The sequence below is a fragment of the Hyperolius riggenbachi genome, chromosome 2 (assembly GCF_040937935.1).
Source record: "Hyperolius riggenbachi isolate aHypRig1 chromosome 2, aHypRig1.pri, whole genome shotgun sequence".
NCBI lineage: Eukaryota > Metazoa > Chordata > Amphibia > Anura > Hyperoliidae > Hyperolius > Hyperolius riggenbachi.
Window position 1 is genome coordinate 59,735,422 of NC_090647.1, and position 25,354 is coordinate 59,760,775.

General features: G+C 46.9%; 1 protein-coding gene across 2 annotated transcripts in view; it reads right to left on the reverse strand.

The window, feature by feature from the left end:
• Window positions 1-25,354, reverse strand: part of MAML2 (mastermind like transcriptional coactivator 2) — a 218,422-nt gene that overhangs the window by 187,382 nt on the left and 5,686 nt on the right. For both annotated transcript variants that reach the window (XM_068266841.1, XM_068266840.1), the window contains exon 2: window positions 22,237-22,799. In XM_068266841.1, the coding sequence (XP_068122942.1) occupies window positions 22,237-22,656 (420 nt within the window). In that variant the 5' untranslated portion in view covers window positions 22,657-22,799. The remainder of the gene's footprint in view (window positions 1-22,236; window positions 22,800-25,354) is intronic.

Below are 25,354 nucleotides of genomic sequence, written 5' to 3' on the forward strand. Positions count from 1 at the left end.
ACAGCATCAGAACTTTGTTTTTCTTATCCAAGCCTCATTTTTGGCTGCACAGAAGCTAAGCTCCGCCCCATCAAAGTAAACTGCCAGGGCATTTTTCCCTTGATACTGTGATGGGATATCAGATGATGTTGTTCCGGTAGCCTAGCAACTGGGAGGGGTGAGGAGCACACAGGACAGCTGGAACTGTGTCTCATGCTCCCTGTCACCTCCTTTCAACCAAAACGATGGCTGCCCTCATGAAATCAAACATTTGCCTGTTCTTTTAAAACAGGGTGGGTAAGAGATTATATTACCTATCTATTTTAATTAACATAACTAATGTAACTTAATGACAGTATGTTTGTTTAAGCTGAAGTTCCTCTTTAATTCATATTAAACAAGGAAGTTTTACTTACTTGAGGCTTCTACCTGCGCCCTGCAGTCCCCCTGAGCCTGCACTGGTACTCAATGATCCTCTGCTCCCCTGCCACGGCTCATTTTTGCTTTTGGCGACTGAGCCTGTCGATAGCCACCGTGCCTGCAAAGCCTATTGAAATCAAGGGGTTGCTGTCCAATTCCAATGTGTGGGGGGAAAAAAAAAATCAGATGGCATCCTCGCTTCCTCAGGTCACAAAAATGTCAACATGGCTCCTGTTATAATTCAACTTTTTTGCTTCGACACCAGTAACTTCTTAGATTTGCACCTCACAGACTGTAAGATAACTTGACTCTCACACAGCAAGCATTATTGGAGATAGACCGTTCTCAGTCGTCTTCAATGTACAAGGAGTTTATTCAATACACAGATATACAGATACAGTTCGTCATATCTTAGCCAAGCAGATTCTTCCTTTGTCCCTTTGCGTTACAAGCTCTTGATCACCTTCCTGTTGAAGGCAATCAGGTCATCTTCTTTCTATTCTAAGTTACATCTAACTAGGTATATACAGCATACATTATATCAGCTTACATAAAGAAAGGAAATAATTATGGTTCCAGTTAGTGGATGGAGAGCGTGAAAGTAAGAGTCAGAATGCGCTCCGCTGGCCCATCCGGCCCTTTAATACTGACTAGGAAAGAGTTAAATGTGACCTCATCTGAGCCCTCCCCCAGAACCGAGCACCAGTGTCATAGCTATAATTAGGAGGCTTAATGAACCCTGCGGAATGCTTACACGAAATAGAGTGCAAGGTAATTTGAGCGCCTAATAACGCCAAAATGTGATTTTTCATTAATTTCTATGTAATAATGGGCTTAAAGCTGAAACGATAAAATACACCGTAGCACAATATCTGTAATTTTACCAATATTGTACTATCACCCTCTCTACCCTAATTCTCACACAAGCCCTCCCTTATTTATGCCTAACCGAACCACTCCCCATCAACACTAACCTCATCTCTCCTTTGCCCAACACTGACCTCCCCCATTGATGCTTAACACTAACCTTCCCCCTATCTATGCCTAACACTAACCTTCCCCCTATCTATGCCTAACCTCCCCCCATTGATGCCTAATACCAACCTTCCCTTTATCTATGCTAACACTATCCTCCCCCCTATTGATGCCTAACATTAACCTCTCCTCTCTAATGCCTAACACTAACCTTCCCCCTATTTATGCCTAACACAAACCTCTCCTCTATGATACCTAACACTAACCTCTCCTCTATGATACCTAACAATAACCTCTCCTCTATGATGCCTAACACTAACCTCTCCTCTATGATGCCTAACACTAACCTCTCCTCTATGATACCTAACACTAACCTCTCCTCTATGATACCTAACACTAACCTCTCCTCTATGATGCCTAACACTAACCTCTCCTCTATGATGCCTAACACTAACCTCTCCTCTATGATGCCTAACACTAACCTCTCCTCTATGATGCCTAACACTAACCTCTCCTCTATGATGCCTAACACTAACCTCTCCTCTATGATGCCTAACACTAACCTCTCCTCTATGATGCCTAACACTAACCTCTCCTCTATGATGCCTAACACTAACCTCTCCTCTATGATGTCTAACACTAACCTTTCCTCTATGATGCCTAACACTAACCTCTCCTCTATGATGCCTAACACTAACCTCTCTTCTATGATGTCTAACACTAACTTCTCCTCTATGATGTCTAACACTAACTTCTCCTCTATGATGCCTAACACTAACCTCTCCTCTATGATGTCTAACACTAACTTCTCCTCTATGATGTCTAACACTAACTTCTCCTCTATGATGCCTAACACTAACCTCTCCTCTATGATGTCTAACACTAACCTCTCCTCTATGATGCCTAACACTAACCTCTCGTCTATGATGTCTAACACTAACTTCTCCTCTATGATGCCTAACACTAACCTCTCCTCTATGATGTCTAACACTAACTTCTCCTCTATGATGTCTAACACTAACTTCTCCTCTATGATGCCTAACACTAACCTCTCCTCTATGATGTCTAACACTAACTTCTCCTCTATGATGTCTAACACTAACTTCTCCTCTATGATGCCTAACACTAACCTCTCTTCTATGATGTCTAACACTAACTTCTCCTCTATGATGCCTAACATTAACCTCTCTTCTATGATGTCTAACACTAACTTCTCCTCTATGATGTCTAACACTAACTTCTCCTCTATGATGTCTAACACTAACTTCTCCTCTATGATGCCTAACACTAACCTCTCCTCTATGATGTCTAACACTAACTTCTCCTCTATGATGTCTAACACTTAGGCCCGGTTCACATTAGCGGTGGCCGTCCGGAATCGCCGTGCCGGAGCCGGACCGCTTGCAGAACGGACGGAACGGACGCACGGCAATAGCAATGAAAGCCTATGCGTCCGTTCACATGCGTCCGTTCTGCCGGACCGGAGCCGGACCGGATCCGGACCGGATCCGGACTCCGGCGTCCGTTCCAACATGCGCTATTTTTTGGTCCGGCTCCTCCGGCAGCCGTATCCGGGGCGGAGCCGGACTGCACCATCCGGCCAATGGAAACCAATGAGAACCGGAGAGCGCACAACACACTGGCTACAAAAACCGGACGTTCTACCCCACTTCCTATGCATTTTGGATGGGGACCACATGGGCCCAGCGTTCAGGTGGGGCAGCAGCGATTTCATGCTGGAGCTCTAGGCAGCAACATGTCTGATTAGTCTGATAACGAGGAGGCGAACAACAGAGAATTCCCAGGTATACGAGTAAAAAATGCCTGGATCCATGGTCCCAACTGCAGTCTCTGTATCCACGGATGGTCTCCACACGTCCACCTGTCTCCAACAATGACCCCAGACCCTTCTGCTGACCTCCCAGACCCCAGGTAATAACAGGTTGTTATCTCCTTAAGAAACCGGATCCGGACCGCAACCGTGTTCACACCGCACGGAAACCGGATGCAAACGGACCGGATCCGGACCGGATCCGGATAGGAACCGTACGGATCAGGTCCGGTCCGGATACGGTGCGGTCCGGACATCCGGTGCGGTTTTGACAAAACCGCAAGTGTGAACGGGGCCTAACTTCTCCTCTATGATGTCTAACACTAACTTCTCCTCTATGATGTCTAACACTAACTTCTCCTCTATGATGCCTAACACTAACCTCTCTTCTATGATGTCTAACACTAACTTCTCCTCTATGATGTCTAACACTAACTTCTCCTCTATGATGCCTAACACTAACCTCTCCTCTATGATGTCTAACACTAACTTCTCCTCTATGATGCCTAACACTAACCTCTCTTCTATGATGTCTAACACTAACTTCTCCTCTATGATGTCTAACACTAACTTCTCCTCTATGATGCCTAACACTAACCTCTCCTCTATGATGTCTAACACTAACCTCTCCTCTATGATGCCTAACACTAACCTCTCGTCTATGATGTCTAACACTAACTTCTCCTCTATGATGCCTAACACTAACCTCTCCTCTATGATGTCTAACACTAACTTCTCCTCTATGATGTCTAACACTAACTTCTCCTCTATGATGCCTAACACTAACCTCTCTTCTATGATGTCTAACACTAACTTCTCCTCTATGATGTCTAACACTAACTTCTCCTCTATGATGCCTAACACTAACCTCTCCTCTATGATGTCTAACACTAACTTCTCCTCTATGATGCCTAACACTAACCTCTCTTCTATGATGTCTAACACTAACTTCTCCTCTATGATGTCTAACACTAACTTCTCCTCTATGATGCCTAACACTAACCTCTCCTCTATGATGTCTAACACTAACCTCTCCTCTATGATGCCTAACACTAACCTCTCGTCTATGATGTCTAACACTAACTTCTCCTCTATGATGCCTAACACTAACCTCTCCTCTATGATGTCTAACACTAACTTCTCCTCTATGATGTCTAACACTAACTTCTCCTCTATGATGCCTAACACTAACCTCTCCTCTATGATGTCTAACACTAACTTCTCCTCTATGATGTCTAACACTAACTTCTCCTCTATGATGTCTAACACTAACTTCTCCTCTATGATACCTAACACTAACCTCTCTTCTATGATGTCTAACACTAACTTCTCCTCTATGATGCCTAACATTAACCTGCCCACATCTATGCCTAACACTAACCTCCTAACCCCCCCATCTAGGCCTAACACTTCCCCCTATCTAGGCTTATAGGGGCCCATACACCTAACCATTTTCCCGCTGATATACAGCAGATTCGATCACTGTGATCGAATCTGCTGTGAAATCGTTGCGCAAATGCTGACAGATCGATCGATTTCCGTCCAAAATCAGTCATTCCCGTCGATCCATCCATGCGTCGATAGCGGCGTTCGAATGCCCGACGACCGACGCAATACAGCGGCAATACATTACCTGCTCCGGCCGGCCGGCACGACTCCCCCGGTCTCCGCTGTCTTCTTCTCCGCGCTGGGCTCCGAGTCCGGCTGGCTTCACTGAACTTCCTGTCCTGGGCAGCTGGAGCCGAGCGCTGAGAATAAGACAGCGGAGACCGGAGGACTCGCGCCGGCCGGAGCAGGTAATGTATGCGGGGGGAGGGGGGGGGGGGCTAGCAGCGGCAGCTCCACAGATTGTGAACGGTTTCATGCTGAAATCGATTCACAATCTGTTTGCAGTAAAGGCAGCCATACGATCCCTCTCTGATCAGATTCGACCAGAGAGGGATCTATCTGTTGGTCGATCTGATGGCAAATCGACCAGTGTATGGCTACCTTTACACTAATCTTCCCCCTATCTATGTCTAACAGTAACAATGGCAAAAAATAGTAACTGAGACTAGACATAGCTTTGCCACAGTATGAATAGCAGGTAGACGCAGTGCCTGCTATTTTTTGAGGTATTGTTCATGTTACTATCCAAAATTAGCAGCTATAACATGAAATGTTGGCGCTTGGGGCGCCCCATAAAATAGCGGGTGCCAGGGCCGCTCACTATTTTAGTGATTTTACGTCTAACTCACATTATTCATAGCTTCTCCAGGGAGCTGAGTCTGCTGTAACAGCCAAGGATCTTTCATACCCCCGGACAGTGTGAGACCAGCTATCAGGACAGCCATCGGTCAGGAGGAGGACTGGCATCAGTAAACATCCTCAGGCCTCTGTGAGTCCGGCTAGCCCGGCGTAGAAGCGGTTAACGAGCAGGCAATGAGTCGGAATGCAGATGTATCAACATGCTGTAAGGAATCCTAAGTATGCAATTTAGGAAATACATTTTCCCACACAATGATATTGCTACAATAACCACAAGGTAGCCAGGGGAAAGCAAGTAGGAAGGAGCAGAACAATTCCTACACGGATAAAGTTCCTTTTTTTCCTGTTTGCCCCCTTATAACCTTTTTTTTTTTTTTTCAAAAATCTGTTCATAATTATGGGAAACAAAACATCTCCTCTGCAGCTGTCTGCGGCTCTCAAGGCTTCTTTCTGGATACAGTTCACACTGCAGAAATCACAGCATTATTATTTTTCTATTTATATAGCGCCAACATCTTCCGTAGCGCTGTACATAGCACAAAACCAATAGTGGAGTGCATAGATAGATGAGGCGTCCAACACACTGTACAATCAGGACATCCATCAATATAAATACATACACAGATGATGTCTGGATTGAGACATCAGCAATATTGGTGCATATTCATATGATAAATTACAGCTGAATAAGAAACACTAGGAGGAGGTCCCTGCCCTTGCGAGATTACAAGTTAGAGCAGGGGTGGGCAAACTACTACCCGTTTGGACATTTCATCCAGACCGCCGATACAGGGCCGTATTCACTGCCACAGGATTTTGAACCCAATAGGTGAAGTGGCAATGCAGTGTCCGATGGACAGAGATCACATTAAAGGTGAACCGCCCAAAATGTTTTATGGGGGAAACGCTGCTGTATTATGTGCATTTTCGGGAAACACTACATATTATGTGTATTTTGGGGGAAAACTGCATATATAATGCATATTTTGGGGGAAATGCCGCAATATGTGTATTTTGTGGGGGAATCACTGCTGCATTATGTGTATTTTGTGGGGGAAACACTGCTGCATTATGTGTATTTTGTGGGGGAAACACTGCTGCATTATGTGTATTTTGAGAAAACCGCTGCCTTAAGTGTATTTTTTGGGAAACGCTGTTGCATTATGTGTATTTTTGGGAAAAGTTGCATTATTATGTGTATTTTGGGGGAAAGCTGCATATTATGCGTATTTTGGGGGAAATGCCGCATTATGTGTATTTTGTGGGGGAAACACTGCTGCATTATGTGTATTTTGAGGAAGACGCTGCCTTAAGTGTATTTTTGGGGAAACGCTGTTGCATTATGTGTATTTTTGGGAAAAAGTTGCATTATTATGTGTATTTTGAGGGGAAACGCTGCATTATAATTATTCTGGGTGAAGAGTTTCACCTCTGGTTTGTTCTCTTTAGAGATATCATATATACACTCAACAACACTAATCTCTCCATAATTGTCAGACCAAAGAGTCGTTAAGGTGCCCATACATCAGGTGAATTTGGTGGCCGACCAACCAACCAACACGATTATTATTATTATCAAATTGGTTGAAAATCGGTGCCGCGAAGTGCAGGCCCAATTGACAATAAGACCAATTTCGGGCCAAAATTGGTCACGTAAGTCGATCGCGCCTGGTGCAAGATGTTGGGCCGAAGTTGGTCGCTCGGGTGTGTGGCAGTACGGCAGCAGATTTTGGAACGAGAGACGAAACAACGCAACCCCCCACCACTGCAATGTATAAATGTGCCCCCCCCCCCATGTGTGCATTACACATTACCTGTCTCGGGTCAGCCTTCGTGTGGTGTCGGTAGCCTCCGGGCGGTCTCCGTAAACGCCACTTGCACAGTTTCTAACGTCGGCGCATAGCGTCTCACGCCAGATGCTATGCGCCAGTGGCGTTTACGGAGAGCCGGTCGCCTTGGCGGTTACGGACACCGGGTGGAGGCTGACACAGGAAAGGTAATGTATACATGCGCACACTGGGGGGGGGGCACATTTATACATTTACCGTGGCTGCGGTGGGTACAGCCGATTCCCTTAAAGGATACCCGAAGTAACGTGACATGATGAGATAGACATTTGTATGCACAGTGCCAAGCACACAAATAACTATGCTGTGTTCCTTTTTTCTTTCTCTGCCTGAAAAAGGTAAACATCAGGTATGCAGACTATAGCATAAACCTCGCTGATAAGTAATTACAGCCATAAACCACTTTCAATCAGTTAATGGCTTCTGAGAGCAGGAAAGAGATAAAAAGGGTCAAGAGTTCTGACATACTTCAATATTGGTGTCATTGAGCAGAGACAATGAAAGAATCAAAACGTATAAACTATATGTAAATATAAAATAAAACTGTGAGATAGCTAAAAAAGTCATTTTTAGGAGGCTGAGGATAGATACAATTGTTTTTGTTATCAGTTTATTTTCACCTCAGATGTCCTTTAAGATTTCATGCTGAAATCGGAAGAGAATCGGCCTGCAGTATATGGACAGCTTTGACGGACAGACAAATGTATCTCTAATCGGATTCGATTAGAGATTAATTGGTCTCTTTGTCGAATCTGCCCATAATCTCCTGATGCATGAGCACCTTTAGAGCTTCACAAAATTAAACATTTTATTTTTTTTTAAACAAAAAGCTTATTTTTCTTTAAAAAAGTAAAATCAATGTTTTTGCTTAAATATGTAAAAAAAAAAATGTGTTGAATTCTGTGGCGTTTTCATTTGCATGGGAGGAACACAAATCACACCTCTCCTAATGACTCTGGTTTCCAAGTGAGGGGGACGGCGATGCCCAAACACCTCTGACATCATCCAGATCGCCGCATTTCAGTGATAGACTGTCCTTAAAGAGTCATCACTGTGTAAAGAAAATGAAAGAACATTTCATTGAGGCGTTCATCAGTGAAGGTGACAAGTGTCCGTGGCAGTGAGTCACACTGCTGGCTCTGCTTCTCGTAGGATCATTTGCAAGAGGTGTTCGCTAAACACTTCCTCCCCATAAACAAGTAAACAGTCCAAAATCCCAAACGTGAAGGTGGTAGTGCTGTCCATGCATAGCCAAAGTAGAGCTAAAAGTGCCACGGTGTATGTTCTTCCTTTACTTGTGTTGGTTTCCTCCAGACACTCTGGTTTCCTCCCACATCCCCAGAACATACAGATAAGTTAATTGGCTTCCCCCTAAATTGGTCCTAGACTACGATACATACACTACACAATACAGACATATAACTATGGTAGGGATTAGATTGTGAGCCCCATTGAGGGACAGTTAAAGAGGAACCGTGACCAAGAATTGAACTTTATCCCAATCAGTAGCTGATACCCCCTTTTACATGAGAAATCGATTCCTTTTCACAAACGGATCATCAGGGGGCTCTGTATGGCTGATATTGTGGTGAAACCCCTCCCACAGGAAACTGTGAGCACCATGGTCATGGCAGTTTCCTGTCTGTGCACCTCGTTGTATTGTGGGAAATAACAGCTGTTTCCAGCTGTTTCCAACTGCTAAAAAAGCAAGCAGCATCTACTTCCACTGACATCACCTGTCAGCAGTAAAAATGTCACCATGTGATAAATGTCAGAATGTAAATCAGGGAGAGGAAAGATTTTACAATAGGTGAACACTGACTAAATAATTTATACATAATTAATTTGTAAAAATTAAGCATTTTTTATTACATTATTTTCAATGGAGTTCCTCTTTAAGTGACAAGACAATATACCGGTACTCTGTACAGTGCTGCAGAAGATGTCAGCACTAAATTAATCTTACTAATATTATAAATGTGAAAGTTTGGATGTTTGTTAATCACACAACAATGGCTGAACGGATTTGAATGAAATTTGGCACACATATAGGGCTCGATTCACAAAGCGGTGATAACTCAGTTATCACGCCTAAAAGACGCTTTGTGCTCTAACTGGCGCGAAGCTACCGCGCATACGCGCATATGTGTGCGCGCAAAGTCCCATAGGGCTTAATGGGAGCTTCGCGCGAAGCGCCGGGTGCTGCGCGTGCGCCTGCGCCCTTGCGCACGCAAAACTTTGCGCGCGGAAAATTCGCACGAGTTTCTTCTTATCATGCCTAAACTGAGTTTAGGCGTGATAAAGGGGTTTTCACTCGCGTTCAAACACTTTGCACCGCTTTGTGAATCAGGCCCATAGTACATTACCTGGAATAACACATAGGATACTTTTTATCCCCATAATCAAAAAGTGCACAGAGACAAATACAAATTTCACTGGGAAAATGTAAACTGCAGCCATTCTTACACTGTTAATGGCAGGGTTCCCAAACTTTGCACAGTTGGTTACTGGGTGACTAGGATTAATATTCAGAAAAGTGGGTGAAGCCTACAACAGCCAATAAAAATTCACCTATTGATTTTCAAGGGGAATATTTCATTGCTGCCATTCTTGCACTGTTAACCACCCTGGCGTTCTGATTAAATCGCCAGGGTGGCTGCGGGAGGGTTTTTTTTCAATAAAAAAAAAACTATTTCATGCAGCCAACTGAAAGTTGGCTGCATGAAAGCCCACTAGAGGGCGCTCCGGAGGCGTTCTTCCGATCGCCTCCGGCGGCCAGAAGTAACACGGAAGGCCGCAATAAGCGGCCTTCCGTGTTTCGCTTACCTCGTCGCCATGGCGACGAGCGGAGTGACGTCATGGACGTCAGCCGCCTCCGATCCAGCCCTTAGCGCTGGCCGGAACTGTTTGTTCCGGCTACGCTGGGCTCGGGCGGCTGGGGGGACCCTCTTTCGCCGCTGCACGCGGCGGATCGCCGCGCTGCAGCGGCGATCAGGCAGCACACGCGGCTGGCAAAGTGCCGGCTGCGTGTGCTGCTTTTTATTTGGTGAAAATCGGCCCAGCAGGGCCTGAGCGGCAGCCTCTGGCGGTGTTGGACGAGCTGAGCTCGTCCAGACCGCTCAGCTGGCACCGGCCTCAAACCTGCTACAGTTGGTCATTGGGTGACTGGGGGTCAAATTAATTCAGAAAAGGGGGTGGAGCCACAAACAGCCCATCAGATTTGTTTCATTTCAATGCAAATTATTGATGCCAAAGACCGCAAAGCTCAAAAACTTAGTCATTGGGTAATTGTGTGTTAGGGTTAGAAAAAGGGGCAGAGCCAACACCAGCCAAATACATATCCGGGCAATGCCGGGTCATCATCTAGTACTAAATAATTTGATAACAATAATATCAGGAACTTGATTTTCCAAGAGGGAAACCTTAAAGAGGCCCTGTAATGACATAGTCTTTAGTCTTCAGGTCCACTTTAACTACCTGGTGTCCGCCTAACGACAATGGGCGATCTGTTCCAGAAATATCAGTGCCCAATCAAATAACACCATGCGCAGTTACCGATTCACCTGCCCATTGGCTCTATAGAGGCCTAATCCATTTGTGGGCCCTGCCTGGCATTTCACTGACATCCATCTTATGTGTGACTATGAAACACAAACCTTCTAGAGGAGGAGTGTGTACCGTAGCTTATAACTAAACCCAAACTAAACACGCTCCCCTAGAAATAACAAAGTCAGTTCCTCGCTCTTCCTCCAGCATAACCTGACTCTTCCATACGGAGGATAATGGAAACACAGCTAATCTCTCTGCACAGCCCAGCCTCAGGCAGAGGTCTGTGAGGTATGTTAATGGACCCGGCTTCTATTTGTGTAAAGAAGAAGAGAGGCTTCCTGCTTATCCTTTATTCAAACTCCCAAAACCATTTCTATACAATTAGTGTTCTCCAATCCTCGTCTCGTGTTTAGCTTTGATCAGCAGAGGTGTGGATTCAGCCACGCAATGGATTTACAAATTGGCCAATCTTGAAGTGGACCTAAGCTCAGAACTTCCTCTGGGCTCTGAAAAATTAGCCACAGCATGATAACCTTTCTGGTAAAAATGACAATAAGAAATGTTATGGAATTCCTAATCACTTCTACAGAAAGCACTAAAAGGGTTAAGCCTCAGTGTCTAGCATGTGGGCTGTTGCAGAGCTCTCCTGCAGTCTATTCACAGTTGCTGATAAGAACTAATCAGACAGGTTTATCTGCCTAAACAAACACAGAACCCAATGAAGTGAATTTCTTCAGCAACTATATGTGGAATAAGGACTTTTCATTGTGTGCTGTGCGAGAGTTCCGGTCCACTTTAAAATGTATCTGTCAGGCAATAAATAAAAAATCAATTCTTTATTTTTATCTGGTAAACAAGTAAAAAGGGTGCTAACCAGGAAATCCAAAAGGTAAAAATCACTCTGAAGGCAGCCATACACTGGTCGATTGCCACCAGATCGACCAACAGATAGATCCCTCTCTGATCTAATCTGATCACAGAGGGATCTATGGGCTGCCCATTACTGCACACAGATTTTGAATCGATTTCCTGATTCCAAACTGCTGCAGCTGAGGTAGTCTATTCCACAGGAGAGATAAACCAATAGTCACAAAAACCTCAGTGCTGGCAAAGCAGATCTTGCATAGCTTTAAAGAGAATCGGTACTCTAAAATTCTTACAATAAAAAGCATACCATTTTATTCATTATGTTCTCCTGGGCCTCTCTGTGCTGTTTCTGCCACTCCCTGCTGTAATCCTTGCTTGTAATTGCCAGTTTTAGGCAGTGTTTACAAGCAAAAAACATGGCTGCTAACCAGCATGTGATAGGCTGAGAGAAGCTCAGTCTGTGACTCATACAGAGCCTGCAGGGGGCGTGGAGAGGTTGTGGATAACTTCTACCTATCACAAGCAGAGCAGCACATTCCTGCCTGAGTCCGACAAAGCCGGCAAAGGAAAGAAGATTAGATTATATAACAGAGATAATACAGCCACTGTGCAACTAGGAAAGGCTGCAGTAAGACAGACCACATTAGAACAGGTAGAGGAACTTATAGGATAGAAGAAATAAGGCTGAAAATTTTGTTACAGAGTCTCCATGCAATTCCGCATGCGATCAATCAAATTCGATTGGATCGATTAAATCCGACATGTCCGATTGGGATTCGATCAGTAGTGTGGTCGAATTTGCACTGATAACTATGCAAAATCGACCACACTACTGGTTCAATTGCGATCGGACATGTCGGATTTAATCGATCCAATCTAATTTGATTGATCGCACGCGGAATTGCATGGTGTAGAGGGGGCTTAAAAGTATCGTCCTGTAGACTCCAAGTGCTCAGAGGGATAATGTTACTGTCACCAAGATATGAGTTAAAAGCACTGATCAGTCTCCACAGGTACCAAGCAAAGATATGGCAATTCATTCAAAATGTTGCATAAAAAAAAACCATATACTCACATGGTGGGTCCTGTACAACAGGGACCCAATTGATACAGTATAAGCAAATGCACATCAAGTGCCAGATAGGTGGGGTAAACCTGGAGTTGCCCACTCTCTAGATCGTTCCTGACCGGTTTCGGCTTATTTCCCATGGTGTGGCAGATTCCCACCGCAGGAAGATGTTTATCTAGCACACAACTTCCTAGGAAAGAATGACACAAGGCACACAGATGTACATGCTGTGATCAGCTCATGTCTCACTAGAGAAGGTCCACTGTCTATCATAGGAGTGACAACTTGCCTGACTGTGACCTTATAGCGTTCCTTGCCGAGAACCCGTCATCACTGCATCACTCCCCAGTATTCAGGCCCTTTACATCACGTAGACGTGGACAACCCAGATGAATCATCATGTATTGCAGCCCAACACTCAGGACATGGTTCACAAGACGACAGACCTTACCAAATGCTTATAACTGATACTAAATGAAGGTTATCGCCAACTTCCTAGCAGGTCGTTCCGGATAAAAAGTCATATTTCAGAACAGATAAATGCACACCAGCTTCACATTCTGATTCCTGAGTTCAATCAATTATGCACTTTATAGGCATTCGTATAAAATCGCCGCCTGGAGACTTGGGCGCAGGATACAGCTGGTATATGGCTTATCCTGCTGCTGCAAAAGTCCCGGCGGCGTTAATTACTATTCCCCCTCCAGGCCGCCATGGATGGTGGGGAATGATGTATTTCAGCTTCCAGCTATTGCTGGCGGCCGAATTACAGTGTTTTAAAAGTAACTTCAGCTCTGTCTTCTGAGGGCACCGAAGTTACTCACTGTGTGCCGCTATAGCCGTAATTCCTGTTACGGTCTATGGTGGAGCCGGCTTCGTCCAAATCTCCTGCGCTGTTATTGCAGTGCTTGCTTTATAGTACTAGCTCGTTGGTGAGAGTAGTAAAGCGAGGAGTCGGAACAATTTTTGGTTACCTGGAGTCGGTGGTTTCATAAACTGAGAAGTTAGATGAGTTTTTTTACCCACTCCATAGCCCTGCAAGGGATGAAAAGTCGGGAGTTGTAGCAATTTTTGAGTACCTGAAGTCGGAGTCAGTGGTTTCATAATCTAAAGAGTCAGAATCTGAGTTGGAGGTGATTTTTGTCCTGACTCCACAGCCCTGGCAATACCTACCCTTCATAAATCACGGATCTCCTCCTGAGATTTTCCCCAGACCACTCTCTCCACTCCTTCAATACTCAATGGATATCCACCCCCCACCCCATTACTTGCTCACTCATGAGGCTTCAGGATTTCTCCAGGACAGCCCCTACTCTATGGAACTCCCTCCTCCATCAAGTTCATCCTCACCTTCAAATCATTCAAGCAGACCTTAAAGACCCATCAGTTCACCATTGCTTAGCCACCAACCTTTATAGCTCCAACCCACTCCATTGGACATAAATCCCACCCCTTCCTTATCTCCCCCACCTATTAGATTGTAAGCCTATTTGGCAGGGCCCTGCTCCCCATGTGCTCTTCCCCACTACCATATGGACTCAGTGACTCATCTACTATACATATCCCTACATTGTTACATCACTGTTTTGTGTACCATTGAACACTATAATGTCCCTGTGTAACATTCTTTAAAGGCTAAAGCAGGCCATACACTGGCTCGATTCACGGCCGTTTCGACAGCAGATCCGATCCTGGGATCGAATCTGCTGCCAATCGCTTGAGCTAAACGCACCCGCCGATCCGATTCCCTCCCGAAATCGGATCGGTCCGTCGATCGCGCCGTGCGGGAAATTACCCTCGATCGCCCGGCGGTAGGAGCGCGTCGCTTGCGGCGTACGATTCGGGCCCGATTCGAGTATGTATACATTACCTGAAGCTGGCTCCGGGGTCCTCTTCTCCTCGCTGCACCGCATTTCCGCATGTCCCAGTGTACGCTTATACTTCCTGTGTCGCTCCGGTGACCAGGAAGTTGAAATAGAGGGCGCTCTATTTGAACTTCCTGGTCACGGAGTAACACAGGAAGCGCCGGGATGGAGCAAGAACAGCGGTGCGGTGCAGTGCGGAGAAGACGCCCGGGAGCCAGCCTCAGGTAATGTATACGGGGGGGGGGGGGACAGGCGGCAGGAGCAGCTGAACAGATTGTGATCGGTTTCAGGCTGAAATCGATTCACAATCTGTTTGCAGTAAAGGCAGCCATACGATCCCTATCTGATCAGATTCGATCAGATAGGGATCTGTCAGCTGGTCGATCTAATGGCACATCGACCAGTGTATGGCCACCTTAACTAAAGAGCATCTTAAGGTGGCCACACTAGGCCTGAACGATTTTAGAAAAAAATGGAATTGAGCGATTTCTGTATGAAATTGCGATTTCGATTCGATTCACGATTTCCTTCAAATCAAGCTTTGTTCCCCCTCTTTGCCTGTTTGTTCCCCCTCTGTCCCCGCCTCTCTTTGTGCCCCTTTGCCTCTCTTTGCCTCCTCTGGGTCTTTCTCTTGCCCCCTTTGTGTCTCTGTGCCCGCTCTGTCTCTCTCTGTGCTCGCTCTGTTTCTCTCTGTCTCTCTCTGTGCCCGCTCTGTCTCTGTGCCTCCTCTGTCCCCCAAGCTGCATCAGTTCTGGACATAGCTTCAAGCACGAGTCCAGCGATGCCCGTCTATCCACCTCGCCTCCTGCACGGAATACTCGTGTGAGTGTGACGTGACATACAGGAACCAGGAGTTTTTCCAAGAACAAGAGCAGACAAACGGCGATGGAGGATGGACAGTGTTTCAACTCGTGCGCAAGGTGTGTCCAACGCTGCGGGCCGCACGCGCCGGGACTTTGGGGAAGTTTGCAGCCACTTCTTCAAACTTCCCCATGTGGAAATGACATGATTGCGATAATTGCCGCTTTTACGATTCCGAAATTGTGATGTTGATCGCGATTTCGGTTCAAGTTCGATTTACCTTTCAGGCCTACCACACACGATACAATACAATGATCTGATTTGACAGCAATTCGATAAAACAGATCAGATTTCCTGAAAAATCAAAAGCTTTTTTTTTTCATTCGAGCAAGAAATCCGATCAGATTTCCCATTTTTATTTGATAAAAGTTGATCGGGAATGGTGGATTTTCCAATCAATGTTTAGGAAAATTGAATGGTGTGTTGTAGATTGTGAATTTATATTAATATACATACCCTAGCAAGTTTCTCAGCATTTCCAATCATTTTTAACATATTTGGGAAAGAATTGAACATAGGTGTGTGGTACATTGGTCAGATTTTAAAAAATGCTACAATCAGTCAGAAAAATGGTTTGATATTCTTGAATTGAACAGATATTTAAAAAAAATGTATGGTGTGTGGCCACCTTTACAAATCAGTTCCTTTCTAATGCAGACTGCAACTAAAATACAAGTGCATGTCCTCATCATATCCTGTCTAGACTATTGTTACCTCCCCCACAGTCTATCGATAAATGAGCTGGAGTCTCTCAGATCCTTCCTGAAGGCCGCTACTCATCCATCCCTCTCTCCAAGCTTCAGAAACTGCTCCTCTCTGTCTGACCCTCACAGGTTGCCCATCTATAAATTATATGGCATAGTTTAAGTTTATTTACAAAATTCCAGGTATCCTTCATAATTTGCTACAATCATCTCCTCTCATTCACCTTCATCTCTTCCCATTCAAGCGTTCAGGTTTTCTCACATGCTTTTCTTCTCCTCTGGAACACTTTCTCTGAATTTGTGCAACACTCACCTACCTTTAACCTTCCTGGCGGTAAGCCCGAACTGAGTTCGGGCTATGCCGCCGGAAGGCACCGCTCAGGCCCCGCTGGGCCGATTTGCATAATTTTTTTTTTGCTGCACGCAGCTAGCACTTTGCTAGCTGCGTGCAGTGCCCGATCGCCGCCGCTACCCGCCGATCCGCCGCAATTCCTCTCGCCGCGGCCGCCCCCCCCCCCCCCCAGACCCCGTGCGCTGCCTGGCCAATCAGTGCCAGGCAGCGCTATGGGGCAGATCGGAGTCCCCTCTGACGTCACGACGTCGATGACGTCGGTGACGTCATCCCGCCCGTCGCCATGGCGACGGGGGAAGCCCTCCAGGAGATCCCGTTCTTTGAACGGGATCTCCGGATCTCCGATCGCCGGCGGCGATCGGAGGGGCTGGGGGGATGCCGCTGAGCAGCGGCTATCATGTAGCGAGACTTTGTCTCGCTACATGAAAAAAAAAAAAAAAAAATTTAAAAAAAAAGATTTGCTGCCCCCTGGCGATTTTTTTGCAAACCGCCAGGAGGGTTAAAGAATGTCTCCAGTACAAAAGACAGAACCTGTCATGAGCCTGTCTTAATGCATGATATGGAGGGGGTACTTATTTACCTGACCATCTAAATACTTTACTCAGGTGATGCTACTCAGCAATGCAGTCACGGCCATGTTTCCGAAGCTCTTGGGACGCCTCCGCCTGTAATCCTGCAGCCCATCCATCCAATTAGGTCGCAATTCTCGAGCTGGGGGTGGGCTGCGGCAACGCAGAAGGAGGTGGCAAGAGTCCCGGCAGAACTTTGAAAAAAAACTGCCACAGCCACATGTCCGAAGGGAACACTCACCTGACTAAATGAATTACATCCATTCTGCTGTGGTGAAATCATCCTATTTTCACCTGAAGAACATAGCAAAAATCAAGCACCTCATCCCCCCAGAAGATCTGCCAACCTTAGTTTATCCCTTCATCACATCCCGACTGGACTACTGCAATGCCCTCCACACCCGCCTTCCAAAAAAAAGACTTGCACCGCCTACAGCTGATACAGAATACTGCTGCCAGACTGTTAACCAACCAACCCCGTCACTGCCACATAACGCCAGTCTTGCACTCCCTTCACTGGCTACCTATAGAATGGAGGGTCCTATTCAAGATCGGCCTACTGACATTTAAATCACTAAATAATCTGGGCCCTGGATACATGAAAGAAATGTTACAGCTGCGTAGCACTCCCTGCACTTGGAACTTTTGGTTGCAGAGGCTTATGTCATGCTGCTCCTATGTTATGGAACTCCTTACCACAGCAGATCAGGACAGCTCCATCTCTGGGCGTGTTTAAGTCCAGACTGAAAACCCACCTGTTCAGTTTGGCATTTGCAGAAATATAATTTTTGTTGTGTGAATACTTCATCCTACTACCAACTACGGAATCTGAGACAGCCTTAGGCCCGGTTCACATTAGAAAAAATGAGCCAAACGGATCCGGTCTCCGCTTCACATTGCACATTGGCAAACAGGCTAAATTCAAAATAAAGCAACTGCTCAGGGAATTAACCAATCAATATAAACCTTTATTCAGTCATCACACAAGCTGCAAAATAGATCCGATTACCTAAAAACACTTAAAAACTACCTGTGGAGCGCTCCTCACACATGGCCCAACACACACCGCCCATACCTCACCCACACTGGTACCGGTACCACATACTCCGGATTTTCTTCAGAGTGGGGAGGAGAGTATTGAAAATCTTCCTTAGACCAAGGTGACACCAGCTGACAGTTAGTGAGAGTCCCGTATACACAGCAACTCCTTTGCTGACCTCAAGAGCATGCAAAATCACCAGCAGCGTTTTCCCGACCAGCAGATCTCACCAGTCAGAGGACAGCGTGATGGTAGCTTCCCCCTGTCCAAGTCAGCAGCACGAATGCCTGGCTCTGTCTTCCACCGCCTCGCTCTACCACGCTAAGACAACAGCGGGGAGCAGCGGTTCAGCAGCTTGGGTCCACACAACTTTGCCAGCCGGAAGTGAGGCGCTAACACAGGACGGGACGTGACCCCGCCCATCAACATTGGCAAACAGGGTCAGATTTAGGCCAAGGCCACCTAGGCCATCGCCTAGTGCACCATAGGAGCTAGGGCACCAAAGCAGCAGGCTAACCTAGTGCAGCATTACCATGGCACGTTTGCATTGTGGCCGGTGGCTCTTGACTTGAGCAGCTTTGGAGACAGAAAGGAAGAGGAAGCTTCTGCACTGGAGACGAGTGGAGAAATGAGTGACACTGATGGCTGCTGCTGTGTGAAGGCGAACTGGCTCCCTATACTGAAGGGGGGGGGGGGGAGGGACTAAGGGAGTCATCTGGCTACCTATACTGAAAGGGGGGGTGGGAAAAGGAGGGATTAAAGAGACACTGAAGCGAGACTAAATCTCGCTTCAGGTCTTATATATAGCAGGGGCACGTGTGCCCCTGCTAAAACACCGCTATCCCGCGGCTTAACGGGGGTCCCTTCACCCCCAACCCACCCCCCGCAAATGTTGGTCGGAAAATGGTCGCTGGAGATATCCTTCCTGGAGGCAGGGCTAACGGCTGCAGCCCTGCCTCCCAGCGCGTCTGATGACGCGCATCGCCGCCTCTCCCCCGCCCCTCTCAGTGAAGGAAGACTGAGAGGGGCGGGGGAGAGGCGGAGATACGCGTCTGACAGACGCGCATGGGGCAGGGCTGCGGCGGTTAGCCCTGCCCCAACCAGGAAGCGCTCCCCCGCTGCACGGAGGGGGTTTGGGGGGACAGGGACCCCCGTTAAGCCGCGCTATAGCGGCGTTTTAGCAGGGGCACGCATGCCCCTGCTAGCTATGAGGTCTGAAGCGAGATCTATTCTCGCTTCAGACTCTCTTTAAGGGAGTCATCTGGCTACCTACACTGGGGGGAGGGGGGGCTCATCCAGCTACCTATGCTACAGGGAAGGAGGGGTCATCTGGCTACCTATACTGGAGGGAAGGGGGAGGGGTCATCTCGGTACTTATACTAAAGGGGGCGGCTGATCACTGGCCTTGGGCGGTAAAGCATACAAATCTGGTCCTGTTGGCAAATGGATTGTGAAAACTGATCTGATCACCGATGGATCAGATTTAACTCTGTTTGCCAGCAAATACATACCTAATGTCAGCGGCAGAGGCTTCCTCTTCTTGCGCTGTGATTACACAGTGCGTCATGTGACTAGTCAAAACACGTCATGTAGTCACAAGAAGACGGAAGCCTCTACCGCCGGCTTTTAGGTATGTACAAGAGGCTCGGTTCACCCTCGCTCACCCACCCGCCCAGCTGCTGCACCCTCCCTCAGCCTCCCGCTGCTCAGATTTACGTCCCCACATCCCCCATCCCCTGTGGAATGGTCAGTTTATTCACTTGTGTGAAGAAACATTCCGTTCTCCATTGCCCCAATGCAATAGCATTTTTTGTCTGGTTCGGTTCCGCTGGGCAGAACGGTCCGGAAAATTAGGGCCTGCAGCATTTTTTTGGGTCCGGGGAACTGAACGTATCCATCCCAACGGACGCATGTGAATGGATCCATAGGTTAACATTGGATCCTTTCACATCCGTTCCGTTTGTACAGTATACGTTCCGCAGATGTAAACTAAGCGATTTGAGTCCTATGGGAGAAAAGCACTACAGAAATGTTATTGTTATTGTAATGGTTAAGGGCACTGCCTCTGACATAGGAGACCTGGGTTCAAATCTCAGCTCTTTGTAAGCCAGCACCTATTCAGTAAGGAGACCTTGGGCAAGACTCCCTAACATTTTAAAAACAATCTAAGAGCTGTCCTCATCAGGCAAGCACATAATCTGGTCTAAACCATTAAAGGCAGTTAGTGGTACACAGCCATCCTATGCTATGCTGCCTGACAATGAACTAGATTTTTTTGAGCAACTTCTAAAAGAGCAAGACAGAAAACTCTCCTGTAAGCAACACAAACTGTTTACCTGAAACAATCGTGAAGAATAATCTTGGAGGATAATCTAGTGTGCACCACCAAATTTTACTCCGTATACAAAGTTTCCCTGAGTTTTGGTACCCGACATACATCTTTACACAAGTCATGATGGACGGGGATTAGGCGATATACAAGTTATGTTTTCATTGCTTTGTATCATTACTTTGTAGTACATCGCGCAGTACACAGCTATTGGAGGCACTGCGATTGGCATTAGACAAGACGTTCTATTAATAATAGCAAGTATGGAAACAGTTTTCACCTTTGTTTCTTTAGCTGCACAGGGCACCTCCCACCTCATCCATATTCAGTTTTATCCAGAATAGGTGGGTGGGGCCTTGAGTCAGTCACACAGCCTGCTGCAGGCTTGAAGTACAGGAAATGGGGCCTTGAAATGCCACTTCCTGTGAGCGGCCAGCCTGCGACCCACAGGATTCTTGCATCATTAGAATATAAATAAGTGTACAGCTGCAGGAAAAGACTAAGAGCTAGTCCACACTAGGTCCGGAAACGTATCCGTGGCTGCGTTTTTCAGCCCTGATGAAAAACGGAGTCCCGGATACTAATGTTAAAAATACCAGCCGTACTCACCCAATAAAAAAAACGGATCCGTCTGCATTTGCAGGGACCCGTTTTCAAAACCTGAACAGAAGGTCCGGAATTGCTGCATTTTTACGGACCACGGATACACGGATGGGTAGTGAAAAGCAATGGGAAAACGCAACTCCATCTCCACAGGCAAAATAGCACCAAAAACGGATGAAAAAACGGATAGCCTGAACTTTATTATTGGCCAAAAAAATCCTCTCACTACCTTCCTAATGATAGAGACATTTTCTGTCCGTGTTTTGGGGGGTAAAACTGAACGGAAAGTGATGCAAAACTGATGCACTTTTTATGAAAACTAATCAGTTTGCGATCTGGTGGTACTTCCCCTGATCCCGGAATGCAGCGTCCATCCTGCAACCGTGCCTAGTGTGGACCTAGCCTAATTTGCAAAATCTGAAAGTAAAGTGCCAAAAGTAATACTTATAAATTACACTAAACAACTTGCAAGCTTTCAGATTTTAACAACTTTGGTTGTGGGTGGAGTCATGCTTTAATCCTTTCCAATCCTATCTTGGAGCACATCCGACATATGAAAATATGACTGCCACTGGATGGAGCAGCTGCCATATAAAATCTGGCACGGCCTCATCTTCTGTATATCAGAGTGTCAGACTATGTCAGACACTCTGATCGCTGCCGGCCCCATAAATATTCATGGCCGGATTTCTGGGAGGGCCAGAAAGGCCAGGGCCTTGAGCGGCTGCAGCCCAAGGGGGAGGATGGACATTAAAGAGGGGCAGCTGGACATGGAAGAGGAGTTGCTGAATATGTAGTGGGGCTGCTAATTGAAAAAGAGAGGCATGGAGCACCACATAATAATGAATTTACGCTAGTGTATGTGCAAGGGGGCGGAGCTGGAGTATGTGAGTTGTACTAGCCCCGCCCCTGCCACAGATGAACGGTTAACCCCGCGCTCTAGTGCAAGGAGGTACAGACCCTCAGGACCAATGCTGCCAGTCATTTTTCCTGATCATCCCCCATTCCCCCAGGACACTGGAAAATTAGGTGCTGGGGGGTGGGGCATGGACGATATAGGAAAAGGGGTTTGGAAAGGGTTAATACTGTAATTAGAAAACAGTGAATTGAAGAAGAGGGGTTGTACTCACAGCAATCAGGGCGGGGTTTCTTTGTCCCAGACCGTTGGCCGTTTGATGGTGTTGCTCTCCGCTGACATCACTGGCGTTGTCACTAAGCATCTGTTGCTGGTGCTGGCGGTAGTCCGGGGGGGCCGCGCAGGCGCTCTTGCTGTGCTTGCTGGTTTTCCGGTTACTCTGGCCGTGCTGCACCACAGTCATCAGCTGCAGCGTGTTCTCCCTCTCTCTGTCCGAGCTCTCCGCCCTGCTGCGCTCGTAGCGTCCCTCACAGTTCAGGTTATGCTGGCGTAGCACAGCGAAGCGGGCACGCAGCCGCTCCACTATGGCGCTGTGCAGACGCGGGGCAACTGCTCCGCCTCCGAGCAGGCCCACGCCAGAGACATTAATTCCAAGACTCCCTGCCGGGGCTTGTGGGGGGGCCGTCTCCCCCATAATTCCTGCACTGTACGGAGGCACTTTTCCCGCTTGTTGGGTAAACCGCAGATGATCAATAATAACTCCTAATCCCACATTGGCCGAGGGTGTCAGATGATCCGGGAAACAGATGGAGGGATCCAGCTGGGGCAGACGTTCACCTGCAAGGAAAGGAATGTCAGTACCGGCACTGAGGGAGCAGATTACATCCTCATCTGACTGCTTAGCAGAGATGAGCTTTTCACAACACGATTTTGCGTTTCAGGTGACATGATTTACAAGTATCAGTCATTCCTCCTTAAAGAGATTACATAAATAGATATATTTATACTTACCTGGTGCTTCCTCCAGCCCCATGAGGTGCGTGGGCCCCCTCGTCATCCTCTCATTTGTCCGGGAATCTTGCCGGCCTTGCTCTTCTGCGCATGTGCGACCCTTACCAGGGAGCGCAGCATGCTCCCGTCGACAGATCATTCGCAGAAGGGCACGACTGGCCAGGACAACAGAGTGGCTGGCGAGGGAGCCCGCTCACCTCATGGGGCTGGAGGAAACCCCAGGTAAGTATAAATATGCCCATTTACGTGATCTCTGGTACACTTTAACCTCCCTGGCGATATAATTACTTCCGCAATTAAGAGTCCAAAAGCGCTGCAATTTTTTCACAAGCTTTTAGACCCTAAATGCAGGAAAAAAAAATCATACCGCTATGCTGCACTGTTTATCCATACCTCCCGATGGCTACCCCAAGTCAGGCTCGGAGTTACCACTCTGAGCTGCGGAGTTCTGGCCCGAGCCTAACTTGGGGTGAGCGCTGAGGAGGTTAAAGGGTACTCGAAGTGGGGGGTCTTGCCGTTATAGCTCCCATTCTACTTACAGCAGTCGGAGTGCAGCGGATGCGCCTTCTACTCTGTGCGCCCTTGTGTATCTGCATGCCCAGAATGCTCCCAGTGACGGCTGTCACGCACAGCAAGGGCACATGTATGGACTGCACATGTGCCCTGGAGGTCCCATCAGAGTTCCGAATGGGTGCTACAGTGGCAAGACGTGGGAGGTCAGAAGCAATAAGGAGCATGGAGGGAAGTATGTAACTTTTGCTTTTTTATCTCACAGAAACCTGAGATGGACCAAAAGAAAATAAAAATATACATACCTGGGGCTTCCCCCAGCCTCCTTCAAGCTGATTTGTCCCTCATCTTTCTTCCTCGCTCCTTGGATCTTAAGCAATTCAGCCCAGAAATTCAGGCAGTCGGCACGTACTGCACATGTGTGCCCCGTGCTTGGGAGAGCTATGGGGGAGCGCACATGTGCAGTACATGCCGACTGCCTGAATAGCCAGGATGAATTGCTTAAGATCCAGGGAGCTGAGAAGGAAGGTGAGGGACAAATCAGCCTGAAGGAGGCTGGGGGAAGCCCCAGGTATGTATATTTTTTTTTCTTTAGGTCCATCTCAAGTTTACTTTAAAGAGAATCTGTATTGTTAAAATCGCACAAAAGTAAACATACCAGTGCGTTAGGGGACATCTCCTATTACCCTCTGTCACAATTTCGCCGCTCCTCGCTGCATTAAAAGTGGTTAAACACAGTTTTAAAAAGTTTGTTTATAAACAAACAAAATGGCCACCAAAACAGGAAGTAGGTTGTTGTACAGTATGTCCACACATAGAAAATACATTCATACACAAGCAGGCTGTATACACCCTTCCTTTTGAATCTCAAGAGATCATTTGTGTGTTTCTTTCCCCCTGCAGCTATCTTCCACTGAAGTGTCGGGCTGTTTCTTCCTGCAGAGTGCAGACAGCTCTGCCTGTGTGTAATTCCTCAGTATGTGAAAGCCCAGCCAGCTCAGAGGAGGATTTATCCAGCTTGTAAAAGATAATAGAGCAGAGAGAAGCTGCACTAATCTAAATAACACACAGCAGTGTGCAGAGAGGGGCCTGGAGGGGGGAGATTGCATCACAGAACCACAACACTGAAGAACTTGGCAGCTTTCCAGACACAGGCTGACAAGTCTGACAAGAGAGAGATAAGTTGATTTATTACAGAGACTGTCATAGTAGAACGTGCTGCAGTTAGCCAGAACACATTAGAATGGCTTTTGGAACTTGTAGGATGATAAAAAACAGGATGCAATTTTTGTTACGGAGTCTCTTTAAAGTGTACCTGTGAGGGAAAAAAAAGTTACATGCTTCCAGGGGCGTTGCTAGCCCCAAAGATCAGTGGCACGTGCCCTGGATCTTTTCTGGGGTGCCCAAGATGTCTCCCAGGCAGAGTCAGCTGTGGTGCCTCAATGGTGGGCATGCTGGGAGCTGTGGTGCATCAATAGGGGTTATGCTGGGTGCTGTGGTGCCTCAATGTGGGCATAATGGGTGCTGTGGTGCCATGCTGGGCGCTGTGATGCCTTTATGAGGGCATGCAAAGAGCCATGGTTCTTCTATGGGGGCATGCTGGGAGTTGTGGTGCCACAATGGGAGGCCTGTGGGAGCATGGGAGGGGTCCACTATGGGGGAACTGCTAGATAACCTGGCAGCAGGCCAGACCAGCCAGTACAGAAGCCAGGTAATCTAGTTATATTTATGTGATACTGCCTATTTATGTGATATGCTGCTTTTTTTTTTTTTTTTTTTTAATGAATGGAGAGGGGGCTTCATGCAACATTTTGCTGGGCAGGCCTACTAAGACCGCTGTTAGTTTCATGTAAATTTGGCTCCACCCATGG